Genomic DNA, 24,427 nt, shown 5'->3' with positions numbered 1-24,427 from the left:
AATTCTGATTCCCAAGTGCAACAAAACAAAACAAAACTCCACTCTTGAATGAAGCCCATTCCAAAAAGGGCAGTCAGGCAATCTCAACGCAATGTGAACTCACCCTATGTTTTTATTGCCGTCTGCTTTCCCTTTCTTCATTGAAGGTATCGCATGGCAGAATCTGAAGGAAAATGAAGACAGCTCTCAAAAAATAAACCAACAAGAAATTCAGTGGAAAATAACCGCACGAAAGTTAGTTGGTTGGAGGGACAGTGTGTCATATTTATAGTTACTTACTTTTTAAAGATCTTTTTCCTATCGTTTTTATGGAAAATAAGGAACTTTGAATATCCATTCTTTAAAAAGATTTCAAGGGCAATGTCCTAAAGGGCAAGAATAAACAGTCACTGAAAGATCATTAAACCCGTTACTTCAATTAAATTACTTTGCGTAAAACAGTCACATCAAAGTTGAAGGATGCACAGTAAAGTGGCTGCAGTACTTTAACTTTTGGTGAGGTGTGTGTGGGCCTTTAATTACTTTCTTTCCACGGTGTGTCTGCTACAGAATGATTCCACAGATACTGACAGTCCTCATCCAAGTGGTCATCCTCCATGTGTGAGCCATTGAACATTGGGTGCCATTACGGTCAAGGCCAATCCTGTTCTCACTGGATGCCCACACATCCACACTTTCCAGAGTCATTTGACAGTGGTCAGGGGTTGGGATTCCAGCTGATTTACCCGCGCCCCCCCCACCCCACAACCCCTCCTTAGTCCAGGAGCAATGAAGCCAACTTACCACCATCCTGTCTGAGTCAGCTGCTTCATCAATGACCTTCCCCACAACATAAGGTCAGAAATGGGGATGTTTGCTGATGACTGCACAATGTTCAGCGCCATTCGCAACTCCTCAGATAATGAAGCAGTCCATGCCCACATGCAACAAGACCTGGACAACGTTCAGGCTTGGGCTGATAAGTGGCAGGTAACATTCGCGCCACAGAAGTGCCAGGCAATGACTATCTCCAACAAGTGAGAGTCTAACCACCTCCCCTTGACATTCAACAGCATTACCATCGTCGAATCCCCCACCATCAACATCCTGGGGGTCACCATTGACCAGAAACTTAACTGGACCAGCCACATAAATACTGTGGCAACAAGAGCAGGTCAGAGGCTGGGTATTCTGCAGCGAGTGTCTCAGCTCCTGACTCCCCAAAGCCTTTCCACCATCTACAAGGCACAAGTAAGGAGTGTGATGGAATACTCTCCACTTGCCTGGATGAGTGCAGCTCCAACAACACTCAAGAAGCTCAACACCATCCAGGACAAAGCAGCCCGCTTGATTGGCACCCCATCCACCACCTTAAATATTCACTCCCTCCACCACCGGTGTACCGCGGCTGCAGTGTGTACCATCTACAAGATGCACTGCAGCAACTCGCCAAGGTTTTTTCAGCAGCACCTCCCAAACCCGCGACCTCTTCCACCTAGAAGGACAAGGACAGCAGGCGCATGGGAACACCACCACCTCCAAGTTCCCCTCCAAGTCACACACCATTCTGACTTGGAAATATATCGCTGATCCTTCATCGTCGCTGGGTCAAAATCCTGGAACTCCCTCCCTAACAGCACTGTGGGAGTACCTTCACCACACGGACTGCAACGGTTCAAGAAGGTGGCTCACCACCACCTTCTCAAGGGCAATTAGGGATGGGCAATAAATGCAAGCCTTGCCAGCGATGCCTAGATCCCATGAACGAATAAAAAAAAGATCAGCTCACTCAACAATCTGCTGACCTTTCCGATCTTGTGGGTCTGCATTTGCCAATGTAGCCACAAGGGGGAGCTTCTCTCCACCTCCTCATTCTTGGGTCTTGTGAATGCTACGATCTATTGTGGTAGAGAGACAGGCAGGCAATCTTCTCCTAAGCCCCTGCCAATGCTGCTCTTTGGCTGGTCCTGAAGCGATGTGTGATGCCAGCCTGGAAGCAACTTGTCGTAGAACACAATCCCCATAGGAAGATAAGCAAAAAATTCAGTGGCCTCGACCTCAGATCCTGTCACACCCCTCCTGCATGTTGTACACTGACACTGACAAAGCTCCGAGAATAAAAGGAAAGACTTGCATTTATATGGCGCCTTTCATGACCTCAGGATGCCCCAACGTGCTTTAAAGCCAGTGAGGTATTTTTGGAGTGTAGTCACTGTTGTAATGCAGCAGCCAATTTGCGCACAGCAAGCTCCCACAAACAGCAACGTGATAATGACCAGATAATCTGTTTTAGTGATGTTGTCTTTCACAATGCCAGTGCATTTCACACTTCATTTAGAGCCATTGTTTGTTTCTTTACCTGTCCTATTACCATCTCGTCTCACCTTGAATATCTCTTAATGTCTCTTCTTTCATCCCCTCCCCCATTTCCCAGCCCCCAAACTGCCTTTTGTTTCATTTCCTGCCTTTTCTCTCAGTCCTGACGAAGGGTCATCGACCCGAAGCATTGACTCTGTTTCTCTCTCCACGGATGTTGCCGGGCCTGCTGAGTTTGTCCAGCGTTTTCTGTTGTTATTTAGGACACCGAGGAGACCTGCTTTGCTTTTCTTGAGAGAGCAAGCGGGGCTTCGGTTCAACGTCTCATCCGAAAGACGGCACCTCTGACAGTGCAGCACTCCCTCAGCACTGCACTGGGAGTGTCAGCCTGGATTGTGTGTTCGGGTCTCTGGAGTGGGACTTGAACACACAACCTTGTGACTCAGAGGCGAGGGTGCTACCCACTGAGCCATGACTGATGCCCACCCCTACACTCACACCCACTCCTCAAACCGGTGATGTACAGTGGGAGGAAAGCAAAGATAGGAGAAAGGGAGACTGGGGTTATTTTGGCCAAAGAGTGAAAACAGGCACTAAATGGGTGCTGTGCTAATAAGAAATGCCTGTTTGAAAGTCCAGATTTAGCACGCAATTCTTGGGCTAATTGATGATTACAGGAAACTTTCGATTTACCAGCACCTAAATAACCGGAAATCTCGGTTAACCGGCAAAATTCAGGAGTAGGTTCAGGTAACTTTTATTACTTTTTTTACTCCATTTGTTGCTGTGCAAGGGTGTGGCTGCAGCTGTTGCTAAGCTACAGAGACGCTTGCCACTTGTGCCCATTGTTCTGAAGCTGTTGCTAAGCAACAGGGTTTATTGCTTTATACGGAGCTCCCAGCTCCGTATCTTTTACTGTAGCGTTCGGTTATCCGGAATTTTTGATGAACCGGCACCACGTCGGTCCCGTCCGTGCCGGATAAAAAAAAGTTTCCTGTATCATAATTTAAACTTGCCTACAGGTACTAGCCAGAAACCTGCAGGTTTAGCACTCAAGTTATGATTAGATGCAATTTTCGTAGAGTAGCCTGTGTGAGCTCCTCGCACCCACTTCCACTGAAGGTGTGGAGTGTGCTGGCTGACACACAGCGGCACATTGCAGGATGGCTCAGGGACCAAGGACGAGGGCGCACAGGTTCTCGGGCGCGGCACTGGAGGTCCTGGTGGAGGAGGTCCAGAGGAGGAGGGAAGTCCTGTACCCGCAGGGGGTGGGTGTGGGAAGGACACCACCTCACCCTCCTCGCCCTCCTGTCCCTCTCTCCTGCAGCAGCTGGTGCTGCTCTGCCTGGACTCATGTCCTCCTCCCATTGCTCGTCCAGACCAAGGGGGACCCCTAGCAAGACGCCCGTGACCAAGCACTCCCTTTCTCCTGGTGACTCCTATAAAGTGGCCAATAAGGTGGAGCAACGCAGCACTCACTCTTTTTAGGTGAGGTCCTCAGAGAGTTTCCGGAATAAATGTTGCTCGAGTGTTGGTGAAGTTTTGACAAAGTGTCCCAGAAAATCTCCCGATGTGTTTCAGAGATCCTCTTCACAGCTCCAGCAGCAATGATCATGAAATGGTGAGTATCCCTTTAAGTAGCGCTTGAAATCAACATCAACACCGTCTTTACTCCCAAACAGCTGGTCACTGTAATGATATCAGCAAATAGTGATGATATTTGTCTGTGTTTGATTACTCATGCCTTACAGCATATTTGTCTGTGTTTTTGATTACTTGTGCCTGACCAGCAGAGGTCATGTGAGAGACAAGCAGTCCAGAGGAGTTTTACTTTCAGTTTCATTCTAGATGCATCACAGCATAGTGTGTTCTGTAAAATGCTGTAGAAAGTCTTGAACAAGACTTTAGATTAAACAACATTCTCTTTCAGAAATGAGTCTTTATTGAACCCAAAAAGAAATCAATACATGATGTCAGAAGTGGCTGAAAGAGGAAAAAATCTGAAGTTAGCAACTTGATGGGACAGTGAAAGCAGTTGTGGCAAGTAAGCGAAATCAGCTCTCCACATATTAGCAAGCCAGAAGAGAACATCGTTGCTTACCATTAGAGAATAGCTAACGAAGTGAAAAAATGGAAGGTTTACTCCCACCGGCGACGCTTCAATTAACAGGTAATGTGGCTGAAAATTGGAGAAGGTTCAAACAACGTTTAGAGTTGTATTTAGCGGCAATCGGAGCTGACAAGAAAAGTAATAAACAGAAATCGTCACTGTTCTTGCATGTCGTGGGTGATGAAGCGCTGGAGGTGTATAATAACTTCACATTCGCTGTTGATGGAGACAAAATGAAGCTAGATAAAATAATGGAACAGTTTGAGGCCTACTGCATACCTAAACGCAACGTGACCTTTGAGAGGCACAAATTTTTCACATGTGTACAGAAAATCGGTGAGACTATTGATCAGTATGTGACTGAACTGAGAAACCGGAGCAAATCGTGTGAATTTGGGGGACTCACAGACTCGCTGATAAAAGACAGACTGGTGTGTGGTATTCGAGATAATGGTCTAAGGGAAAGACTGCTAAGAGAGCAAGATCTAGACCTGGGAAAAGCCATAGCACTGTGTAGGGTTACAGAGACTGTGAAGTTGCAGGCAAAGGAGCTGTTCAGTGACAGTAGCTGCAACGTGGATGCAGTGAGAAAGAACGGATACAAACCGTTTAACAAAGAGAGCGCCAATGTGAAAAAAGAGACGTGGCCAGCAAACGAAAATGAAAGAGACAATCGGAAGTCATGTAGTCGATGCGGTACACAGCATCCACCAAGAAAGTGTCCAGCATATGGTAAAACATGCAATAGATGCAACAAAAACAACCATTATGCCCGTTGCTGTAAGAACCAGGCGCAACAAAGCAAGGTCCATACAGTAGATGAAAGCGAGATAGAGGAATTCAATGTAGATGTTGTGTCTGAAAACAAAAACGAAAGAGACTGGATGTTGACACTAAAAGTGAATGACATACACATTCCATTTAAATTGGATACTGGAGCACAAGTTAATGTGATATCAGAGACCGATTTTAAGAGAATTAGACCCAGACCAAAGTTACATGGAATACAAGTGAAAATGACCGGATACTCAGGTACTGATATACCAGTGAAAGGAAAATGCATTGTCAAAGTAACACACAAGGACAGAGAGCACACGCTAGCATTAATCGTGGTGCCAAAGGATGTGCAAGCCATACTAGGGTTAAAAGCCTGTGAGAGACTGAACCTGGTAAAGAGAGTCCTCGTTGTGGAAAGCGAAGGAGAGACAGTCTATGATGAACTCATGAAAGAGTACAAAGACCTATTTAAGGGTCTAGGCTGCATTCCAGGAGAACACACGATCAGAGTAGATAAAAGTATGACACCGGTCATACATCCATGCAGAAAAGTTCCGTTTGCTCTTCAAAAGCAACTGAAGGCAGAGTTGGACAGGATGGAAAGCCTGAACGTGATTCAGAAGATAGATGAGCCAACTGAGTGGGTGAGTTCCCTCGTCGTAGTGGACAAAAAGAATGAAAAGCTCAGAATTTGCCTGGATCCAAGAGATCTAAACAGAGCAATAAAGAGAGAGCACTTCAAGCTTCCTACACGTGAGGAAATCATGGCACAGTTTGCAAATGCAAAATATTTCAGCAAGTTAGATGCGTCCTCAGGATTTTGGCAGATGAAGCTGGACGAAGCAAGTTCAAGACTGTGCACGTTCAACACTCCATTTGGCAGATACAGATTCCTAAGGTTACCATTTGGCATTGCCTCAGCTCCTGAAGTGTATCACAAAACTATCCATATGATCTATGAGCACCTGGAGGGAGTTGATACATCAATGGATGACATCATAGTATGGGGAACCACGAGAACTGAGCATGACGAGAGACTGAAAAAAGTGCTGGAAGCAACAAGGAAAACAAACCTGAAGCTGAATAGAGAGAAATGCCAGCTCGGGGTGACAGAACTGACATTCGTGGGAGATATCCTTAGCAGTGAGGGCATCAGACCAGATCCCAGAAAGGTGTCCGCCATTGAGAATATGCCAAGGCCACAATGCAAAAAGGACGTGCAGAGGTTTAATGGAATGATCAACTACATGGGTAAATTCATATCCAACCTCTCAGAAAAAATAGCGCCACTGAGAAGACTAACTGAAAAGAACATAGAATGGGAATGGAATCATGAGCATGAGAAGTCATGGAGCGATCTAAAGAAACTGCTCACAGAGGAACCAGTTCTGAGGTTTTATGACCCAGCGAGACCCATCAAGATATCATCAGATGCATCACAGAGTGGGCTCGGTGCCGTTCTTCTGCAACAATATGACTACTGGCAACCTATTGCATATGCATCGCGCTCAATGACAGACGCGGAGACGCGATCTGCTCAAATAGAAAAGGAGCTGCTCAGCATCACATACGCCTGTGAAAGATTTCACCAGTTTGTGGCAGGACAAGCAATCAGTGTAGAGACTGACCATAAGCCCTTGATTGCATTGTTCCAAAAGCCACTGAATAGCTGTCCGCTTAGAATACAAAGAATGATGATCAGGCTGCAACGCTATACACTGAATGTTGCGTACACACCGGGTAAGCTGATGTATACAGCAGACACGTTGTCCAGAGCTGTTGACCCAAGTGAGCCCGCAAACACCACAATGGATGAAAAAGTGAACGCCTACGTGGACATGATCACAAGTGCACTGCCCATAGCAGATGCAAAAATGGAGCTCATAAAGACTGAGACAAACAAAGATGAAACAATGAGACGACTGAGAAAAAGCATCTTGGATGGATGGCCCAACATGAAGCAAGACTGCTCACCTGATATAGCAGAGTACTGGAACTGCAGGGCGGAACTATCAGTGGTCGAAGACATCATCTACAAAGGAAGTAAAATAGTTATCCCAAAGAGTCTGAGAAGAGAGATGCTAAAAAAGATCCATGGAGGACATCTGGGAATCGAAAAGTGTAAGAAAAGAGCACGAGAGGTGATGTACTGGCCACGAATCAACCAAGATGTGACAAATAAGGTGTCAAACTGCACAATATGCCTGAAATATCGAGCAAGCAATCCGGTAGAACCACTAAAGCCACACCCAGCACCAGACAGACCTTACCAGAAGGTAGGTGCTGACCTATTCGTATGTCAAGGGAAGGACTATCTTGTCGTCACAGACTATTACTCCCTGTATCCAGAGGTTTGTAGACTGTACACCACCACTGCAGAAGCTGTGATAAGAAGTATGAAAGCCATATTCTCCAGACATGGCGTGGCAAGCGAGGTCTTCACAGACAATGGACCCCAGTTTAACAATGCAAATTTCCGACACTTTGCCAAAGAGTGGGACTTTGTCCACACAACGTCAAGTCCTCACTATCCACAGTCCAATGGACTAGTGGAAAAATCGGTCCAGACAGTGAAAAGACTGATGTACAAGGCAAAAGACAGTGGAACTGACTTCTACCAAAGCATGCTTGTATACCGCACAACGCCGCTCGAGTGTGGTGTGTCACCAGCCCAACTCCTGATGGGACGTCGGCTAAGGTCAAACCTACCCATCCCGGAGAACCTCCTGAAAACAAAAGAGGGGGAGAAAGTGAGGAAGTTCAAAGAGCAACAGAAAGAAAAGCAAAAGTACTACTATGACAGAGGAACACAAAACCTACCTGAACTCCACACTGGTGACCAAGTAAGGTTGAAAGACAAAACAAACACATGGACTCAGAAGGGAACTGTCCTGAGTGAAGTTCAACCAAGATCATACACCATTCAGACAGATGAGGGTGCTGTTCTGAGAAGAAATCGTCGAGATCTTCTCATGGGACCAGCCACAGCAGGTCAAGAGACTGATACTGTTGAACAACCTGATCATACAGCTGAGAAACCATCATCTGAGGCAACAACTCAGATTCAAGGACAATCAATCAGAAAATCCTCAAGACACGTGAAGCCTCCTGAGAGACTCATTGAGCAAATTTAAGGACTATTGTTAAAGAAGGAAGTAATGTTATCTTATTCTTTCTTCAAGTTCTAGTGTATTGACATATTTCATGTGAACACACAAAGCAAGGGTAAAAAATCTTGATCATGATAATGATAATGTAAGTTCATTAAATGTTGTTAGTTAAAAGTAAAATACTTTTGTTTTAAGAAAGGGAGATGTAATGATATCAGCAAATAGTGATGATATTTGTCTGTGTTTGATTACTCATGCCTTACAGCATATTTGTCTGTGTTTTTGATTACTTGTGCCTGACCAGCAGAGGTCATGTGAGAGACAAGCAGTCCAGAGGAGTTTTACTTTCAGTTTCATTCTAGATGCATCACAGCATAGTGTGTTCTGTAAAAAGCTGTAGAAAGTCTTGAACAAGACTTTAGATTAAACAACATTCTCTTTCAGAAATGAGTCTTTATTGAACCCAAAAAGAAATCAATACAGTCACTGTTAGGAGAGGGCGTTAGTTGAAGCGCTAGCCACCAAAATGGCGTGCAGTCTCCTTAATGAGCGCGAGCAGGCAATTTAACTGGCAATCAGCTGTTTAACAAGCCTCTAGGTGGTCGTTCCTAGCGCTGGCAGCAACTCCTTTACCAAGATGGCGTCTTGCGCTAAACGCAGGCTAAACCGGCATTTCTGTTTAAGACCCTTGCTTGGCCACCTCTTTACTGCCTAAAGTGTTCGACGAAAATCGCCCCCTAAATATTTTTAAATGATCCGCCCTCAAGGAAAATAACATCTAACAACTGGAATTCCAATGTGCTCTGGGAAAGCTCTTGACTGTGTAGGGATAGCCTGTTCCAGTTGGATTGGGAGAGGACACAATACATTGTTTTCCCATTTATTCCCAAAGGGAGATGGGTTAATGTTATTTTGGAATGAGGAATCAAACCCCTGTAATCCTCACAAAAATGATACCTATATGCTTGACTACATGAAGTATGCAATCACAAAGCAAGCTTGGCACTAATTATTTTTTTAAACTTCTGGCTGAGCAGAAATGAGAACTGTGCTGGGAAAATTGTGCGTTTTGCTTCTGGGCAAATTTAAAACCTCTTTGACTGACTCAGTGAATCTCTCTGTTGAAAATGACAAAGAGTTGTTGAGCTATATCACTTACACTTTAGAAGAAAGCGATGTTCTTCATGTATTTGTGCAGATTGTGAGGGGTTCCCGGCCTGGTTTTAATAGGCCCTGTGGGAAGTTTCAACAGGCTGATTTAAAAGATGGTTCAAGGCTTTATTAATAGAGGCATGGAGTACAAAAGCAAAGAGATGATGGTGAACCTTTAGAAATCACTGCTTAGACCTCAGCTAGAGTATTGTGTCCAATCCTGGACACCTCACTTTAGAAAGGATGTCAAGGCCTTGGAGAGGGTACAGAGGAGATTTGCCAGAATGGTACCAGGGAGGAGGGAATTCAGTTATGTGGAGAGACTGGAGAAGCTGGGGTTGTGCTCCTTAGAGCAGAGAAGGTTAAGAGGAGATTTAATAGAGGTGCTCAAAATTATGAGGGGCTTTGATAGAGTGGATCGGGAGAAACTGTTTCCAGTGGCAGGAGGGTCGGTAACCAGAGGACACAGATTTAAGATCATTGGCAAAAAGGCCAGGGGGATAATTAAGAGAATTTTACTTACTCAGCGAGTTATGATAATCTGGAATGCGCTGCCTGAAACGGTGGTGGAACAGTTTTAATAGTAATTTTCAAAAGGGAATTGGATAATTACTTAAAAGGAAAATGTGCAGGGTTACAGGGAAAGAGTAGGGGAGTGGCAGCTCTTTCAAAGAGCTAGCACAGACATGATGGGCCGAATGGCCACATTCTGTGCTGTATGATTCGATGATTCTATGATAAGGGCTCCCCTGATGGTTCAGCAAGCCTGTCCAGTGAGGACCCAAACCCTACTGAGCAGGAGGTCCCAGATTTGACCTGTGAACTGTACTGAGTTCGCTGATCTCGGCTGGCGTGTAGATGCCTGGTTGTGATGCCTTCAGCTGTCAAATAGCCTGACAGCAGTCACTGTCACGCCTCCCGCATGAAGGATGGCCACTCGACAAGGGTACGGGAGGGCAACAGTGTGCCAGCAAGGGGCGAAACCATCAGTGGCGAAGTGGTAAAACTGGTATGGACAGCAGTTGAGAAAAAGAACTGGTTAAAAACTAAAGCGAGGAAGGAAAATGTTTCATTGAGGGTAAAGCTTCTGACACACTGCGCACTTTAAATGGGCTTGTCACTCCTTGTAAAATATTGAGCCAGTTTAGAAAATATTTAGGTGAGGTACTGTTTCAAGCATCAATGCACATAGGTTGTCCAATTGACAAAACTGAGATGCCTTCCACAGTCCAATAAACTAGGAACACTTGCAGCCCGGGCTCGTACATGAAGGCTGGCCACTTGGATGAGGCAGAAAATGTCCTGTGCCCTTGGAACCATGCCCCAGTGTGAGTCAACACTTTCAGGACAGTAGAAGGGGAGGAAACTGGGGGATACTGTAAAAAAAAAATTGTCTGTTAACTGCAGACGCCATAAACAGCTTAAGAAGAATTGCCCTGGCTTCTGAAAGCCTCACTACCTTGCTGAAATGGCAAAATCTTCCAGAGCTGGGTGCACAGCGCACTGGGGTGAAATTGTACTTGGGCAGGGACGCATAACGGGTGGAATCGCATTTCCCGATCGTTATACGACACACAACATTCAGCTGCATTGAAGTCATTGAAACTTATAAAATTCTAACAGGACTAGACAGACTAGATGCAGGAAGGAGGTTCCCGATGGCGGGGGAGTCCAGAACCAGGGGTCACAGTCTAAGGATAAGGGGTAAGCCATTTAGGACAGAGAAGAGGAGGAATTTCTTCACCCAGAGAGTGGTGAACCTGTGGAATTCTCTACCACAGAAGGCAGTTGAGGCCAATTCATTAAATATATTCAAGAAGGAGTTAGATATATTTCTTAAGGCTAAAGGGATCAAGGGGTATGGGGAGAAAGCAGGGACAGGGTACTGAATTTGGATGATCAGCCATAGAAACATAGAAACATAGAAGATAGGAGCAGGAGTAGGCCATTCGGCCCTTCGAGCCTGCTCCGCCATTCAACGAGATCATGGCTGATCATCCAAACCCTAGCACCCGGTCCCTACACCGACAGCCATCCCACCCAAGCCCTATCCCCGTAACCCGTAACCCCACGTATTTAATCCCCCCTAACACTAAGGGCCAATTTTTATCATGGCCAATCAACCTAACCCGCACATCTTTGGACTGTGGGAGGAAATCGGAGTACCCGGAGAAAACCCACGCAAACACGGGGAGAATGTGCAAACTCCACACAGACAGACACCCGAGGCCGGATTTGAACCCGGGTCCCTGGCGCTGTGAGGCAACAGTGCTAACCACTATGCCACCGTGCTGCCATGATCTCATTAAATGGCGGAGCAGGCTCGAGGGGCCGAATGGCCTAACTCCTGCTCCTATCTTCTATGTTTCTATGGAATTGACTATCGGGCGGGGCGTAGAGAATTACATAGAATGTACAGCACAGGAACAGGCCATTCGGCCCAACTGGTCCATGCTCCACCCGAGCCTCCTCCCACCCCTCTTCCTCTAATACGATAGCAGAATACTGCGGATGCTGGAAATCCGAAATAACAACAGAAAACGCTGGAAAAACTCAGCAGGCCAGGGCAGCCTCCGTGGAGAGAGAAACGGAGTTAACGTTTCAGGTTCTGATGAAAGGTTCGTGACCTGAAACGTTGACTCGGTTTCTCTCTCCACGGATGCTGCCGTGGCCTGCTGAGTTTTTTCAGCGTTTTCTGCTGTTATTTCCTCTTCCTCTAACCCCATCAACGGGCCGTCGATGCCATTCCGCCTGCACTGTGTCCCCACCATGTCCAATTTCGCCCCCCCATTGTGTTTTAGGTGATTAGATTTCTTGATCATGTGTTCTTGTTTTAATATGAGCAAAACGATACTGTGTGTCAAGCTGCTTTATGCCAACGTTGACTTTTGCAACCACAGAAAATAAATCCTATTGCGCTCCATGGACTTTACCTGCTTATTGCACGTTTCGTACTTGGATCAATCATGTCATATAAACACACAGCAGGAATTCTATTTCTCCTGACAGCAAGTCATATATCACAGAATACTTCCATTACCTGAAGGAGGAAGCGAAGGTGGTGGATCTCTTGAACTTCATTATATGAATACCTGGAACACTTCAGATTTTTCCCACCTGTTTCCTTATTGCACATGTCGTAAATGTAGGAATCGTTAATACTGCAATGCAAAAACAGGGCGAGGTTAACTTGTTAAAAGCCCAACAAGTACTTGGGTATGTCCTTTGAAATAAAGCACGATCCCCCCCACCCCCCACCCCTCCTGAAGGTACTGTCTCAGGCTGGGGCCGTTTCCATAGCTACCAGGTGCCCACTGGTACCCTGCTCAAGTGGACATCCTTCACGCGCGAGATAGGGAATGTACCAGGCTAGTCCACTGAAGGATTGTTGGATTTTACCTGGATTCATTACCTGCTGAAGGTGCAGAGTTGCTTCTGGGGGCATGCTGGGAAGCTTGACCAAACTCGAAAAGTGTTCTGCAGACTGTCTGGAAGACTATAGATAAGGCACTTCATCTAGAGCCATCCTTTGTCTCTTTACCTGCCCTATTACCATCTCGTCTCACCTTGAATATCTCTTAATGTCTCTTCACCTCTCACAGACCTTCCCTCTTGTTCTTTCATCCCCTCCCCCATTTCCCAGCCCCCAAACTTGCTTTTTCATCCGTTTCATTTCCTGCTTTTTTTCTCTCAGTTCTGACGAAGGGCCTTCGACCTGAAACGTTGACTCTGTTTCTCTCTCTGCGGATGCTGCCCTGGCCTGCTGAGTTTTTCCAGCGTTTTCTGTTGGTATTATAGATAAGGAGGCTTTGGGAGACGGTGGGAAACCGTCGTAAACACCAGGTGCTGCTTGGTAGCACCAGCCTGTGTCACCATGGGGAAGAGACAATGGTTCTGATTGTCTGCCAGAAGGGTATAAGAGACAGACCACGAGACTGACCAGGGCTCAATGCACGAGTCAGAAGAACACGACGTGGATTATTAACCTCATACCACGCAGGACGTTGGCAGAGAATGAACCTTTCAGTGTTCACGAAGCAGCTGCAAAGTGCACCACTCCCTTAAAGGTTGTGTGCATCTCTACCTGTAAACCTGTTCTGTTTTTGATGTTCATAAAAACAATTGGAAAAGTTTAAAGTGTTGTTGGACCTTGCCTCCGATTACCCTAAAGAGTTAAAAGGGTAACGACAAATCCCCAACACCACCACTGGGGGCACCCTAGCCTGATCCTGCCCTCATCCTGGGCAGGAGAAATAGAATTGCTGCTGTGTGTTTATATGACATGATTGGTCCATGTACCTTACGTGCAATAAGCAGGTCAAGCTGGAATCCCAAAGGGAATTTCTCCCTCCGAAGCCAAAGAAATACTGAGGCCAATTCTAGTGCTCCTCCTGCCACCCAAGCTGAATCATAGAATCATAGGATAGTACAGCACAGAAGGCGGCCATTCGGCCCATCGAATCTGCACCGGCTCTTTCGAAGGGCAATCCCGTTAGTCCCGCTCCCCCGCTCTTTCCTCATATCCCTGCAATTTTTTCTCCTTCAAGTATTTATCCAATTCCCTTTCGAAGGCTACTACTGAATCTGTTTCCACCGCCCTATCAGGTAGTGCATTCCAAATAAAATAAAAACATTTTCTACAAATGAGATCAGATAATTCAACACAGACCAGGAATTCTACTTGGGGACGGGTGTTTTTCTATATAAATACAATGACGTCCTCATACCGCAGTCTGGCGCACTATTGGCAACACAGGGCAATGATTTTGGGACAAGATCTATCGAGGTCCCCCCCTACAGCCTCTGCCACAAACTGCCTGTAAAAAGGTACCAATGGTTAAGTTATATAACGTATCAATTATTACCTCGAAGGATGGTGGTTAATACAGTAAACGTCACCAGAAGCAGACAGCGTGAAATTCTCACAGACGTAGAAGTGGTTTCTACCAAAAAGCAGAACCCCCTCCATCAGCAAATGGCCGCCAGCAACAATCAGGGAGTATTTCATGTTGATCTGTGAAAAAATACCTTATTAATAAAAGTAACACTGTGCAATACTAGCAACTGAACTTCTTCACCGTAATATGGAATTCCTTTATTTACTATTTTTCTGAAGCAGTTAACACACTTAGTTTGAACAATTTAGCTCAGGCAGGGTCTGGCCTTCAGATCACTGGAATCAGGCAGGGCCCGGCCTTCAGATCACTAGAATCAGGCAGGGCCCGGTCTTCAGGATCACTAGAATCAGGCAGGGCCCAGTCTTCAGGATCACTAGAATCAGGCAGGGCCTGGCCTTCAGGATGACTAGAATCAGGCAGGGCCCGGCCTTCAGGATCACTAGAATCAGGCAGGGCCTGGCCTTCAGGATCACTAGAATCAGGCAGGGCCTGGCCTTCAGATCACTGGAATCAGGCAGGGCCCGGCCTTCAGATCACTAGAATCAGGCAGGGCCCAGCCTTCAGGATCACTAGAATCAGGCAGGGCCTGGCCTTCAGATCACTGGAATCAGGCAGGGCCCGGCCTTCGGATCACTAGAATCAGGCAGGGCCTGGCCTTCAGGATCACTAGAATCAGGCAGGGCCCAGGCCACGAGCACTAGAATCAGGCAGGGCCTGGCCTTCAGGATGACGAGAATCAGGCAGGGCCCGGCCTTCAGGATCACTAGAATCAGGCAGGGCCCAGGCCACGAGCACTAGAATCAGGCAGGGCCCAGCCTTCAGATCACTAGAATCAGGCAGGGCCTGGCCTTCAGGATCACTAGAATCAGGCAGCGGGCCTAGCCTTCAGATCACTAGAATCAGGCAGGGCCTGGCATTCAGATCACTAGAATCAGGCAGGGCCTGACATTCAGATCACTAGAATCAGGCAAGGCCCGGCCTTCAGATCACTAGAATCAGGCAGGGCCTGGCCTTCAGGATCACTAGAATCAGGCAGGGCCCGGCCTTCAGATCACTGGAATCAGGCAGGGCCCGGCCTTCAGGATCACTAGAATCAGGCAGGGCCTGGCCTTCAGATCACTGAAATCAGGCAGGGCCCGGCCTTCAGATCACTAGAAACAGGCAGGGCCTGGCATTCAGATCACTAGAATCAGGCAGGGCCTGGCCTTCAGATCACTGGAATCAGGCAGGGCCCGGCCTTCAGATCACTAGAAACAGGCAGGGCCTGGCCTTCAGGATCACTGGAATCAGGCAGGGCCCGGCCTTCAGGATCACTAGAATCAGGCAGGGCCTGGCCTTCAGATCACTAGAATCAGGCAGGGCCCAGGCCACAAGCACTAGAATCAGGCAGGGCCCAGCCTTCAGGATCACTAGAATCAGGCAGGGCCCAGGCCACGAACACTAGAATCAGGCAGGGCCCAGGCTTCTCAGATACTTCCCACATCGCTGGCACAACAATTTTTGGTCCACTGGAGATTTTCTTGACGTGTCAAATCAATGATTACAGCCACTCAGCACAATCTACCTAACTGGTCATTCCCAATATACTTAAGCCCTACATTGGCAGCACAGCAATGACACAATATATTATGACGCCACCCAAACTCAAATAGTCCAATTGAGCCAAACCCAGGACACCAGTCTCTCCACAAGATCACTTAGTTCCAAGATCAGTGCAATGCGCTCGCCTTGGCAGCACCCGAGTGAGACAGGATGTGTCCTCTCTGCTAAGCTGTTAGTTAAAGTGATGACATTTCCATGAAATAAATGACGTGTATGAAATGGTAACTGTTCCTTTATATATAAAGTGGGTTTATTTTGGATACCTGTATCAGTCAGAATTATTACAGCTAAGCCCCACCGAGTGGAAACCATGGAAACACACTGGACTAGAAATTGTTTTGCGCTGGCAGGAACGATCCCGGCACCAGCTATGTTCAGGGCAGCCCAATGTTGCTAAAGGGGCCCCAAAAAGGCATTAGGCCCACTATTTGTATAGGCCCACCATGTTAGATAGTTAGGCGCCCTTGAATTTCTAGGCCGCTGCGTGTGTGTGAGGCGTCAAGGTGATGTTACACAGACATCTCGCCCGGATCTTTGGATTGGTTCTCAGTTCCTTCAACTACCCATTCATTCAGCAAAATGCATCAGAAAGTTTAAACAATTAATCATGCGGACCAAAAATAAAATCCACATGCCAAGCAGCTAATCCGTGGAACATTATACCCCAATTTTAACCTAACCCAATGGAAACGAATGGGCCGGTTTCGGACTTTGGATGCCCGATTTACTTCCCGTCCGATTTTACACCTCATCGCAGTCTGACCGAAGCTTGAATCTTGCCTTGAGGGTCGGGTTATAATCGGGGCTTGTTTTCAAACTTTCAAATGAATTTGTGATTTAAAAGTAGATTTCTTCTACTGATGTTTTATTTAACTATTCTCATTATTATAGAAACTATGGGGGCGATCTTGCCAGCCCTAGGGAGATGGGTATGGAGGCCGGGAAAATGGCAGAATTTGGGGCGGGTGCCCAACCTGCCCCCGTGCCATCTTCCCAGGAGGCGGGTAGCCGTCCCGCGCTGGGTCCTGTCTCCTTGGAGGCAGGAAGGGATTAAAGCCTATTAATGCCTGTTAACAGGCAGTTAACAGGCAGAAAATAGGATTATCCCCATTTTGCCCTCACAAGTGTGGGCTTCCCGAAGGCTCCAAAACCCGTCAGGTCAGCGAGGCGAGTAGAGGGACTGCGGGGGTCGGAGGAGTGCAAAAGTGTGCTGTGAAGGTAAGTGATGGGTGCAAGAGTGGAGAGGTAAGAATGTGAGGTAAGTGCAAAGTGTTTTTAAAAGTGTACTTACCTTTGTTTCTTCCTGCAGGCTTCAGTCGGTGGGTATGCGGAGAGTCTCGCACCGCCGCGTTGCAGATGACAGATGGCCGTTGCATTCTCAGATGCAACAACCATCTCAATTCTGTAAAAGAAAGAAGTTTGATGGGGTCTTGAATTCAAGACCTCATCAAACTGCAGAGAATGTCAGTGTTTGACAGCTTCACAGAGCTGTCAAACGATGACAATTCATCTGTCAAAAATTTTTGACAGATGAAACGCCATACGTTGACTTTCTCTGCAACCGGCTTTCCCTTAGTTGGCCTGCTAAGCCCGCTGGGCGGGCTTAACAAGATCAATCAAGGGAAAATAGCGTGGTTTGGCCAAAAGTTTTTGGAGGCGGGACTGAAACCCGACAAGTGGGAGTCCCGCCTCCAAAAGCCACCCATGGAGAATATCACCCCCATAACAACATAGCAGGCCATTCAGCTCCTCAAGCCTATCTGCCCTTCAATTAGATCATGGCTGATCTGTACCTCAACCCAAATTACCCGCCTTAGCTCCATATCCCTTGATTGCTTTACCTAATAAAAATTTATCAGTCTTAGCCTTGAAAATTTCAATTGACCCAGCATCCTGAGCCACTTGGAAAGAAAAGAAAGACTTGCATTTATATAGCGCCTTCCACGACCACTGGACGTCTCAAAGCGCTTTACAGCCAATGAAGTACTTTGGGGGAGACAGTTCCACATTCCCACTACCCTTTGTGTGAAAATGTGCTTCCTGATTTCATTCCTGAATGGCCTGGCTCTAACTTTAAGGTTATGCCCCCTTGTTCTGGATTCCCCCACCAGAGGAAATAGATTCTCTTTATCTACCCTATCGAATCCTTTTATCGTTTTAAACACCCCAATCAGATTATGCCTCAACCTACTAAACTCAAGGGAATACAAACCAAGTTTTATGTAACCTGTCCTCATAGTTTAACCCTTTAAGTCCCAGTATCATTCTGCCGAATCTGCGCTGTCCTCCCTCCAAGGCCCATATAGCCTTCCACAGGTGCGGTGCCCAGAACTCAATGCAGTACTCCAGATGAGGTCTTAAGAAATTCGCTGCTGGTTTTGAAATGTGTTTTACCTGAACCAAGATGAGGCTCCTCGTTCCTAGGCCACGTAGGTCACGTCACCAGGAGGGAGCAGCCATGCCAGGTGTGTCCCACAGGCAGCTCTGTTGAAGCACCTGGAAGCCAATTCGGAGGCGCCCATCCCCAGGAAAGCGCACGGCCAGCTGAGCATGTAAGGAACCCAGCCAATAGCCTTACCGAGCAAGGCTCAGGATCGACTCCCAGGCCCAAAGTCACTGTCCCCGTTTACTTCAATGGGGCCGCTGTGGGATATCTCCCTCTTGGCGATGTACTGCAGCAATTTAGCAACAAGGACACCCATGGAGTTCATCGAGTTAAAAAAATGTAATACCCTTTTCGTTTAAAAAAAAATCAACAAATATTTTGTAAGAGTTTTTTTTAATAAGAAAATGGGAAGTATTTTCCATAAAATATAACCCCCCAGCTCTACTTCCCATTTTAAGTCTTGCCAATCAACAAACATACGTGTGTCAGCCGAGGCTCAGTGGGTAGCGCACTCGCCTCTGAGTCAGAAGGTTGTGGGTTCAAGTCCCCCTCCAGGGACTTTAGCACATAAAGCTAGGCTGACATTCCAGTGCAGTACTGAGGGAGTGCTGCACTGTCGGAGGTGCCGTCTTTCGGATGAGACATTAAACCGAGGCCCTATCTGCTCTCTCAGGTGGATGTAAAAGATCCTGTGGCACTATTTTGAAGAAGAGCAGGGGAGTTATCCCTGGTGTCCTGGCCAAATATTTATCCCTCAATCAAAAAAACAAATTATCTGGTCATCATCACATTGCTGTTTGTGGGAGCTTGCTGTGCGCAAATTGGCTGCTGTGTTTCCCACAGTACAACAGCGACTACACTTCAAGAATACTTCATTGGCTGTAAAGCGCTTTGAGACATCCAGTGGTCGTGAAAGGCGCTATATAAATACAAGTCTTTTTTTATACAGAGGATACAGTGTGCCTGGGTGCGAGAGATAAAGAACAAATCGCAGTGAATTCTCTTAAGAACACACCAGATGCACAGCCACGTCACCTGAGGCAAGCCACTGCTGAAAATAGTCTTCATGCTTTGTACCCAGAACATTTTGTTCATCGTGTGTGAGCAAGCAATCGCTTTTCAGTCAACAATGAGCCTTTCGGATGGTGTTTCAGCTCTATTGTGGCATGTTCTGAGACAGGGGCGCTACCGTGGGCTCATTGTTGCATTGCCATTGTGGAACGACTCCACAGCTGTGCCAACGATTTATGTAATGAAAAGCACTTCTCGATTTAATTATTGCCGGCTGTCCACTAACAACGCATACTGCTCAGCAGCCAAATGAACTTCAGAAATTAAAGCAAAGGCACCAGTCAGGTTCCTGTCAACAAATAGGATTCCGGCTGTAAAGATCATTGACCTGAAACGTTGATTCTGTTTCTCTCTCCACCGATGCTGCCTGGCCTGCTGAGTTTTTCCAGCGTTTCCTGTTGTTATTTAGGATTCCGGCTGCTTAGGTTTAGAAATGCATCAAGGTGTGGTAAGGTGGATGGGGAGGGTAGATGGGTCAATGGCCTACTCCTGCCTGGAATTGTCACTATTGTTCTTTATGCCTCAGCCAGTGAAGCCCATACAAAAAGGATAATTTTATGACGTCATCCTTGCCCACCTAGGGTGCACCTCAGGCATTTAGGCACGCAATGCCCAAGGTTTTCCGACGACTAAAATTAACAGATGGACAATCTGTGGGCCTACGATTTCCCAAGATGCAAGGCTGGCTCTTCACTGAGGGGTTGGGATCATGAAATCAGCCCAGTGCTTCACAGACTCGGGGATTCCTAAGGATATTGGGTCAGAAATTCAGGTCCCCACGGGTGAGTACGCGTTGGGTACTCACGCGTAGGCCCAGCGAAAGTGCCGGTTTCGTGCATGCACTGCGCATGCGCGGGAAACCGGAACTTCCGTTCCCTTAAAGAAGGGGTTCACAGGTCGAACGCGTGCGCCGGAGAGGCAGCGCGTGCGCTTGGAACATACGTTTTTTTTGCAGCTTTCTCCGGGAGGGTAAATCTCCAGGAGCTACGCTTGTAAAAAGCAGTCGCAAGGCCTGCTTTTAACAAGGTAAATGGTGAATTAAGTTAAATTAAAACATTTTTTCCACAGGTTTATTATTTTTAAATACTTTAAAGAAAAGTAAGTTTATTTTTAGCCCCGTTAGAAACTGTAATTAATTTTTTCAAAAATTTAAATGATTGTTTAAAATAGTTATTTTATGTAATTTATAGTTATTTTAAAGATGTGATTTAAAAAAAAAATTTATTTGAAGTTTTAGTGATGTTTTGGGGCTGAATTGTATTCATAGATTTGACAGGCCTTCCTGTCAAATCTATGAATACAGATTCCCTGCTACCATTGGCTCTCCATGGCCCACATGATCCCAGGGGACGCTTCGAACTCACTGCGCCCCTGGGATACGCAAGCACTGCACGCCGGCAGTTGGAGGAGGCCCAGGATCGGAATCCCACACGGGCCCACAGCGCTAGGTAAGCGCAGGTCGGAGGCTTGCACCCGCGGGAAGCCTCCAACCCGAATTTCTGGGCCATCATCTATTTGTAGAGCTTGAGTGCATTCTGTACCTGAACGTACCTTCACTCTCTCTCCCTCTCTGCCTTCTGGAGGTTAGTGACCAGTGCTCTCTTTCAGCCTCTTGACAGGTGGATTGTATCGGTCCCTGTGGTCACATTGGTCCATTCCATCACAACATTCACCACCTTTTTCCTTGCCTAGTCCTTGACCTATTAACCTTTCCAAACAGGAACAACTTTACTTGTGACCCCTGAGTAATTTCCCCCACAGGATATCACTGTCCAATTCATAATCATCCTCAGCACTTCCCCTTTTCTTATGCTAGCTCAAAGACCTTCCGATCGGTCATTCTTCTTGTCCGACTAATTTGTCAACATCTCTCTCCAGCCTTCTCTTTTCAGCGAAACATCTTTCGGATGAGACATTAAACCGAGGCCCCGTCTACTCTCTCAGGTGGACGTAAAAGGTCCCATGGCACTATTTTGAAGAAGAGCAGGGGAGTTATCCCCAGTGTCCTGGGCCAATATTTATCCCTCAACCAACATCACTAAAACAGATTATCTGGTCATTAACACATTGCTGTTTGTGGGAGCTTGCTGTGCGCAAATTGGCTGCTGCGTTTCCCACATTGCAACAGTGGCTATGCTCCAAAAGTACATAATTGGCTGTAAAGCGCTTTGAAACGTTCGGTGGTCATGAAAGGCGCTATAGAAATGCAAGTCTTTATTTTTCTTTCTTTAAGCTCTCATTTTCACATCTGTACAATTCTGCCACCCCAAGGTGGGGCGGGGTTTCTTATTGATGGTAATAACTTTGATTGACAGCAGATGGGGGGTGGGTAGGGGGGTGGGCAGGGTCAGAAGTCAGCCTTTGTCTCCACCTCTCACTGGAGGTCAGTCTAGGGCCATCTGAGTCTGGACCAGTGAGAGACACAGAGAGGCCTCACTTCTCAAGCAGCTCACGGAAGACTGAGAGACTCTCGGCTTGGGTATGAACCTGGGTAAGAAAAAAAGGCTCGTGTTAAGCCGCTTCAGGTACTTTTGAGTTAGCTTAGCCCAGAACAAGGGAAAAGTCATGTATTTTGTTATATTCTGGGGAGGGGAATTTCCGATACAAAAAGTGACAGGAAATAGATGAATCTCCTGATGGAAACTGTATTCAGTTCAAACATATGGCCCAGAAATTCGGGTCTCCACGGGTGAGTACGCACGGGGTGCTCACCCGTAAGCCCAATGGAAGTGCCGGTTTCCTGCATGCACTGCGCCTGCGCGGGAAACCGGCACTTCTGTTCCTCTGAACGAAGGGGTTCAGAGGTCGAACGCGTGCACGGGGGAGGCTGCGCGTGCGCATCGAACTTCGTTTTTTTTTACAGGTTTTCCCGGGAGGGTAAGTCTGCAGAAGTTAGAAATGTAAAAAGCAGGCATAAGGCCTGCTTTTTACAAGGTAAGTGGTGAATTAATTAAAATTAAAGCATTTTTTCCACAGGTTTATTATTTTTAAATACTTTAAAGCAAGGTAAGTTTATTTTTAGCCCCGTTAGAAAATTTTAAAAAAATTTCAAAAATTTAAATTATTGTTTAAAATAGTTATTTCATGTAATTTATAGCTTATTTAAAAAATGTGATTTAAAAAAAAATTATTTGAAGATTTAGTGCTGTTTTGGGGCCGTAGTATTTATAAGTCTTGAAAGCACTTCCTGTCAGACTTATGAATGGAGCATTCCCTGCTCCGATTGGCTCCCCATGGCCCATGTGATCCCAGGGGATGCAACGAACTAACTGCGCCCCTGGGATACGCAAGCACTGCGCTCCGGCAGTTGGACCAGGCCCGGATCGGAATTCCACGGGGGCCCACAGCTCAACGGCCAGCGCGCTAGGTAAGTGCAGGTCGGGGGCTTGCACCCGCGGGAAGCCTCCGACCCGAATTTCTGGGCCATTTTCTACGTAAAATAAACCGTCGGCTCACGATCAGTCGCGTCTCACGAGAATACTGTTCAGTCTGTCTTCCAATGAGATTGGAGCGTGCGCCTGGCGACACATGCAAGGTCATGGTAGACATTACAAGGGGGTTTATTATTATGATTCCCCAGTCACGGCATTGTTGAACTAGATATTGTGCAGTAAATGGGGGGGGTGAGCTCCATTTATGGACAGGTCCGAAGGCACTAAACCCGTGAAATCTTTAACTTTCAAAAAAAATCTTTGCAGCAACACTCACAACCATTACCATCGCAGCTCTTAACCAGATCACAGCAAGGGTGTGTAGATATCTTTAAAATGTCTACTTTCGTACAGAAATCGAATGAAGCAAAGAGTGAGCAAACTATTTAGAGACAAAATAGAGAGATACAGAAACAGAAAGACAAACTGGGCGAGAGTCACAGAGAGAGAGCAAGAGAGAGAGAAACAATCGGACAGCGTAAAGGTTAGTGAGCCACAAAGGTTTCACCTTGTAGGCCTCAGGGAATAAAGGGGTTTTATTACGAGTAAAACTAATGGATCACAGACACACAACAACAACTTGAATTTATATAGCACCTTTAATGTTGTAAAGTGTCCTAAGGTGCTTCACAGGTGCGTAATCAGCCAAAACATTGACACTGAGCCACATAAGGAGACATTAGGACAGGTGACTAAAAGCTTGGTCTTAGCTTTTAAGGAGCGACTTAAAAGAGAGAGAGAGGAAAATTCACAAAAATATGCCCGGAATTCAGAAATTTGAATGACGACCAAAAACTCCCATACCTACTAGGGGAAGAGAGAAATTGTGTAACACTAGCGGCACACTACGTTACAGCTTGCCATAAACAGAGGGACAACCACTAAATATAAGAAAAGAGTATATATAAATTATATGAAAGTATATTTATACACTCAGGGATATATCTGTTTATACACTGTATGGATAGATCTGTATTTTTGTGAACAAACATGAATGTTTTTCGATGCTTTGGCAACATAAGATGTAACTTGTCATGCCAATAAAGCGATTTGAATTGAATTGAATTGAATTGAATTGAGAGGTGAAGAGGTGGAGAAGCTTAGGCTGTGTGAATTCCAGAGCTTACAGTGGGAATTCCAGAGCTTACAGTGGGAATTCCAGGGCTTACAGTGGGAATTCCAGAGCTTACAGTGGGAATTCCAGGGCTTACAGTGGGAATTCCAGAGCTTACAGTGGGAATTCCAGAGCTTACAGTGGGAATTCCAGAGCTTAGGGCCGAGACAGCTGGCGGCACGGCCCCTAATGGTGAGATGAAGGAATTCAGGGTGGACAAGAGACCAGAATTGGAGGAACGCAGAGTTCTCGGGGGGGTTGTAAGGCTGGAGGAGGTTACAGAGCTAAGGAGGGGCGAGGCCATGGAGGAATTTGAGCACGAGGATGAGAATTTTAAATTTGAGGCATTGGCCACATAAAGCTAATTGCTCACAGATTCATAACAGAGAGATCTATTGCAGGCAGGAATAATGGACAAGAAGCAGAAAGACAGAGAAAGGGAGACAAAAAAAGAATTAGAGCAGGAGACAGAAATAGTTCC

General features: G+C 46.4%; 1 protein-coding gene across 2 annotated transcripts in view; it reads right to left on the bottom strand.

The window, feature by feature from the left end:
* The window catches only part of wdfy4 (WDFY family member 4), a 351,018-nt gene that overhangs the window by 134,943 nt on the left and 191,648 nt on the right, over positions 1-24,427 (bottom strand). For both annotated transcript variants that reach the window (XM_085970369.1, XM_085970368.1), the window contains 4 exons: positions 14,310-14,458; positions 12,485-12,605; positions 280-365; positions 104-163 (listed from right to left, as the gene is read on the bottom strand). In XM_085970369.1, coding sequence (XP_085826495.1) covers positions 104-163; positions 280-365; positions 12,485-12,605; positions 14,310-14,458 — 416 coding nt within the window. The remainder of the gene's footprint in view (positions 1-103; positions 164-279; positions 366-12,484; positions 12,606-14,309; positions 14,459-24,427) is intronic.

The sequence above is a fragment of the Somniosus microcephalus genome, chromosome 29, assembly GCF_052327205.1.
Source record: "Somniosus microcephalus isolate GS21.2 chromosome 29, FLI_Smic_1.0, whole genome shotgun sequence".
In the NCBI taxonomy this organism is placed as follows: domain Eukaryota; kingdom Metazoa; phylum Chordata; class Chondrichthyes; order Squaliformes; family Somniosidae; genus Somniosus; species Somniosus microcephalus.
This window is presented reverse-complemented; position numbering and strand designations above follow the sequence as displayed.